General features: G+C 38.9%; 1 protein-coding gene across 1 annotated transcript; it reads right to left on the bottom strand.

Annotated features, from left to right (window-relative positions):
• Window positions 1–3,562: 3,562 nt before the first annotated feature.
• LOC117518517 (transmembrane protein 275-like) lies at window positions 3,563–5,390 on the bottom strand. The gene is made up of 2 exons (XM_034179669.1): window positions 5,357–5,390; window positions 3,563–4,256 (listed from the first exon to the last, which is right to left on the bottom strand). Exon 2 carries the CDS (start codon window positions 4,237–4,239, stop codon window positions 3,643–3,645), a length of 597 nt encoding a protein of 198 aa, XP_034035560.1. The 5' UTR covers window positions 4,240–4,256; window positions 5,357–5,390; the 3' UTR covers window positions 3,563–3,642.
• Window positions 5,391–6,000: the final 610 nt, after the last annotated feature.

Here is a 6,000-nt window from a genome sequence, read left to right as displayed (position 1 = left end):
ACTTTGCGCTGGTAACAATCTCAATGGTCTTGTTACTCTTTTGTCCAGAGGACACGACATCCATGATTTCCAAAAACAATTTGAAATGAGGACTTATCAGACCACAGCACACTTTTCCACTTTGCGTCTGTCCATTTCAAATGAGCTTGGGCCCAGAGAAGGCGGCGGTGTTTCTGGATGTTGTTGATATATGGCTTTCGCTTTGCATGGTAGAGTTTTAACTTGCACTTGTAGATGTAGCGACAAAATGTGTTAACTGACAATGATTTTCTGAAGTGTTCCTGAGCCCACGCGGTAAGATCCTTTACACAATGCTGTTGGTTTTTAATACAGTGCCACCTGAGGGATCGAAGGTCACGGGCATTCAGTGTTGGCCTTGCCACTTACGTGTAGAAAGTTCTCCACATTCTCTGAATCTTCTGATTATATTATGGACTGCAGATTATGGAATCCCTAAATTCCTTGCAATTGAACGTTGAGAAACACTGCTCTTAAACTGTTGGTCTATTTTTTCATGCAGTTGTTCACAAGGTGGTGAACAACGGCTGAGCCTGTTGGGGATACTCCTTTTACACCCAGTCATGACACTCACGTTTCCAATTAACCTGTTCACCTGTGGAATGTTCCAAATATGACATTCACGTCAAGAAGTAAAATGTTTGTCTCATCAGACCAGAGAATTTTGTCTCTCATGGTCTAAGAGTACTTCAGATGCCTTTTGGCAAACTTCAGATGGGCTGCCATGTGCCTTTTACTTGTAGTAAGGAGTGGCTTCTGTCTGGCCACTCTGCCATACAGGCCTGATTGGTGGATTGCTGCAGAGATGGTTGTCCTTCTGGAAGGTTCTCCTCTCTCCACAGAGATATGCTGGAGCTCTGACAGACTGCCCATCAGGTTCTTGGTGTCCTCCGTTACTAAGGCCCTTCTCCCCTGATCGCTCAGTTTAAACGGGTGACCAGCTTTAGGAAGACCCGAACTTCTTTCATTTACAGACGATGGAGGCCACTGTGCTCATTGGGACCTTCAAAACAGCAGAAATGTTTCTGTACCATTCCCCAGATTTGTGCCTTGAGACAATCCTGTCTCTGAGGTCTACAGACAATTCCTTTGACTTCATGCTTGGTTTGTACTCTGACATGCACTGTCAACTGTGGGACCTTATATGTAGACGTGTCTTTCCAAATTATGTCCAAATCAACTGAATTTACCCCAGGTGGACTCCAATTAAGCTGTAGAAACATCTCAAGGATGATCAGTGGCTGTGAGTACTGATGTCCATGTGATTTCTTAGTTTATTATTTTTAATAAACTTTCAAAAATCGCCAACAAACAAACCTTTTTCCACATTGTCGTTATGGGGCATTGTGTATAAAATTTGAAGGGGAGTGGGGGGATGAATTTCTTCCATCTTGGAATAAAGCTGTAACAAAATGTGGAAAAAGTAAAGCACTGAATACTTTCCGGATGCACAGTAACTGTGTGGACAAAATAAACATACACTCTGAATATGATTTTTGTATATAAAAAAACTTGTACATAAAAAATGTGACCGTCACATCATTTATGCAGAAATCTCTTATATGTAACACATCAGTCAAAAGAGTCTATGAAACCACATACCTGCTTTATTTAAAAAAAAAAGAAAAAGTGAGCAACACACACAAGCGGTCACTTCAACATTTGCTATTGTAATCATGGCACAATAACATGACAGAGAAATTTACAAAAAAAAAAAAAAACACTTTTCTGGATGTCCACAATGTGAAGGTTGAGAGTTAAACAATTTTAGGACCCAGAAATTTACACAATATTCCAAAACACACCAGCTGGAACATTTATACAGGATAACGTGCCTTTATATGGATGCACTGTAAAACAAGTACATAAACAGGCACTTAGATTAAAGTGTTGTTTGCTGGTTGAGTTGTGGCATTAATTAATTAATGAGTAACAGAAAACCAACAATAGAATCACATGCAATCAAAAAAAAGAGACATTATGCAGACCAGGCCAGGAGGTTAACACTCACAAAGTCAATGGTGTCATTTTTTTTTAATATAAAAATTTACATTGAATGATTCACATATTTCCAAATGACTACTTGCACAAGTGCAGACTTGAACACAGCCGCGCGTAGCCAAGAATTCATTTTGAGGCGGCTCATGCTGGCCATTAACTGTTGCCACCGTTTCAAAAAATCTCTGAATCTTTTTCTCGAACATTTCAAGATTTCAAAATTCAATTGTTTGATTTTTTTTTTAAGAATAATGAAATAGTTAATATCTTATGTTTTAAGCATTTCAACCCACCGAATCATTTGTTGGAGAAATTGTTTTATTGTTTTGAGCAATGTTGAGACAGTAATTAACATTTTCAATCAATCATTTCACCACATTTTTTTAAAAGAGTGAATTATTTTCCAAAGCATTTGAATTACTGAATGTTTTCAACATTTTGCTGTAGCTGCTGTTTAATAAAGGAATTCCTATTGATTGACAACATTTTTTTTTTTTTAACATTTCAAGGCATTACTTTGTTCCCTGAAACAACTGGCTCATTTAGCATTACAAACCTTTTTGAAAGCCAACCATTTTATGGAACAATTGTTTTGTTTTAACTTTTCAAAACACTGAAGTTTTAAGAGGGTTTCTTTTCAATAGTGAATTACTTACCAAAGTAACTGATTTGTTTAGCATTTCAACCCTTCTTAAACAGGGAGTTGAAGCAGTTGTTTCATTTTGTGTTTTTAACATTTTCAAACAGTAAACTAAGTAAATAGTTTTTCTTTTATTTTAAGTAATTCAACAAATTAAATTGCTTTCTAAAGGAACTGGTTCATCTGGCATTCCAAGCCATTTGAAACAGTTATTTTCTGCTCCAGGTGTGCTTTGATATTTCAAAACAATAAAAGTAATTGTTTCATATAGTCCTTGAAGCATTTCAAACAGTGGTGGACACAGCTAACCAAAACGTTAGCTTAACCATTAAACTGCTAACTGAAAAGTTAACTTTTATAACGCTAAACTGATAAAACGCTAAAAAATTTAGCGGCCGTTACAGCTGACTTTTAGTATTTTCTCGTCGCAGCCACACTGTCGGCTACTGAAACAAATGCACAAAAAACAAACATAATAAAAATACTGACTTTTGAGCTGCTTACATATTGTTTTTGGCCACAGTGCAACTTCTTTTGGCTCTATATTACAACAGCAGCACTTGTGTGCTTTGACTTGTGAACCAGAAGTGTTAGCTAGCTCTCTGCAGTCATAAACCAGAACTAACATATAATTTGAGGATTTACAAACATTTTTGACCATTAAATTTACTCACTTCACCAGCAAAAAAAAAAGTTAGCAGACTGAAAGTTACTGAAAATAAATTTAGTAGAAGCTAATTGGTCCACTGATGTTTTTCAAAGTTAGCTGAAAAGCGAATCCAGTAATGAAAACGTTAGCTTTGCTAATTAGCATAATTGTGCTCATCACTTTTTTTTTTCTCCAATGCAATTAATTTGTTTCATGTCCCAAAATGCTTAGTTTTTGCCATCACGATGTGCAAGATATTCAGAGAGGGTGTTTAAACGCAAAATCTCTTTCCCAACTACACCGTTGAAAAGAGCTGAGCTGCAGGATGAAATCCATGCTACATCGCGGACACATTGTGAACGGGCAGCATCTGTGTGGGGTTACTCCCCTTGCTCCTAGAGGTCACCATGGGGTTATCGTCGGGGACATTGATAACAAAGGTCGCAGATATATGAGGTTCAGTTGCTCCGTCCTGGCAGGCTGGTGGACTGGTGTCTCCCCCACGGCTGGAGCAGGATTTGTGAGAAGAGCTGTGAGAGTTGGTAGAACTGAGCTGGACAGCAGTCGTGTCTTGCTGCGTGTACTCGCTCATCTCCATTTCAAATGCTGCTGTTCCCATCCGCATCAGCGCCCAGGTCTCACCTCCTTTGACCTTTTGAGCCTTGTGGGTGAGGGGCCTCCTGCTGACCACACAGCAGGCTGTGAAGAAGGCCAAGGCCACCAGTAAGAGCAGCGGTCCAATAATTATGGGAGGGTTCTTAGTAGGAATGAAGGTGCCAAAGGCAAAAGCGCCCACCAGGGTGATGTTGATACCAGCCAAGAGGATGCACAGACCACATGCACAGCAGAGGGCTGGAGATGGGAGGCTCTGGTGCCGCTGCTTAGGTGCTTTCTTTGGTGCAGACGGTCTGCAGGATTTGTCAGTATGGACCATGTCCTCAAAGTTTACAGCTGATGTGTGAGATTCAGCGCAACAAAACACTAAATGCATGAGCGACTGCAACCAGACACGTAGAGACACTAGGGGAGAAAGGGGACAGTTGTTACAAGAAACTTGTGACATAAACATTTGTGTTGGAACACTCTGGGTTTGTCACAAAATATCGAAATATAAAAAGAAATACACTATTAATATGGAATACACCAAGACATGCTGCAAGAATAGTGGGTGTTCTTTAAAAAGCAACGGATCAAAAAAGATATAAAATAAAGCAAATTTTAAATTAGCATTGGGATAACTTGGCTGTTTCTACTGGTATTCATTTTCATAATCATTTTTTGATTACATGGGTATTTAGAAAATTATTGCAAAAAGTGACTTATTTAAAATGTAGCTAAACAAAAGCATTGCTGAAAGTGTATTTTAAGAATTTTTCAATATTTTTCTTTAGGCTGTGAATATTGTTATAATAACCGTATATGTGTTGGTAGGTTATTATTACAGCATACACCCTAACCACAATAGCCCAAATCTTCCAGAGACACATGAACCGAAAGAATAACTGAAACAAGAAATGTTGGTTGATATGAAGGGAGTGAAAAAAACAAACAATGTAACCACTTTGTTTTCCTGATTTGTGCATTCTTCTCTAAACTCGGTGGTAACCTGCTTTCAAGCAAAACTGATATCCCTCCCTGCCAAGAAAAAAAAAAAAAAAAAAAGACACGCAAATATTGTATATCCGTTTGTCCATTAGTAATCACAGTTGGGATCATGTGCTTCAACCTGGTCTCCGATTGGGTTACAACTTGCCGAGTGTTACTCTATCCCCGGTCTCCCCTACAGAGCGTTTCAGGAAGAGGAAAGTGCGTACGCCTTTGAATCATTTTGATATTCAACATTTAAAAAGGCTTAAAACTATAAATAGGTGATCGCACGAACTCAGGTTATGTATGTAAACGGCACGAACACGTACCAAGGGGACGGCAAGTTAAAGACTCGTGTTGCTAAAACACCTAAAAAAAAAATCACAAAATTACTAAACCTGATTTCTAGAATTAGAATTAAGAACAAAGCTCTAAAAGGTGCGTGTTAATTTTCAGTCACTTACTTCATGCTAGACTCGTCGTTTGTCCGTGCATCCCATTGCGTGCGTGGTGGAGTTGATGTGCAGCAGGTGGAACAGCAGCGGAGCCGCTGCTCGCGCGCACAACAGCTACAGTACCACCACCGGCCACAGGGGGCACCAAACAGCGCCATCCCAGCTAAAAGTCCAATCAAATCACGCGGTGGTAGATTATATTGGTTCATTCACGCACAATACAAAATTAACCTGTTGAATAAATATTCGTTAGATTTTAAATATTTTCCTCTTAGGATATTAAACTGTAAGACGGAACAAATGACCACATTTCCAAATTTCCACCACTAGTGCAGCAGATAATTTGCAGAGGAATCCTTCAAATCCAGTTACAAGCACCAAAGTTTGACTGTATACCTTTTGATACATATTGTAGAAAAATAACGTTAGCCATTTGAATTTTCAATGGGGCCCAAGTAGGGGTCGATTGAAGAACTGCATAGGGGGAAAAAAAGTTCCAATCATATTGAAAGCTTTACCACATTATGTGTCTGATCCCAAAGGTATAGTTTGGACTATCTGTGGCTGAATGTTCTGGAGTTATCGGGTAAAAACAAGCAAGCATGGTGACAAAGGTCACTTTCAGTTTGTACACGGGTCAAAAGTTAAAGTTG

The sequence above is a fragment of the Thalassophryne amazonica genome, chromosome 10, assembly GCF_902500255.1.
Source record: "Thalassophryne amazonica chromosome 10, fThaAma1.1, whole genome shotgun sequence".
NCBI classification, from domain to species: Eukaryota; Metazoa; Chordata; class Actinopteri; order Batrachoidiformes; family Batrachoididae; genus Thalassophryne; species Thalassophryne amazonica.
This window is presented reverse-complemented; position numbering and strand designations above follow the sequence as displayed.

What these genes read in the sequence shown, in the direction of transcription:
- LOC117518517 (XM_034179669.1), bottom strand. Translation starts at nt 4,239, where the DNA reads ATGGTCCATACTGACAAATCCTGCAGACCGTCTGCACCAAAGAAAGCA.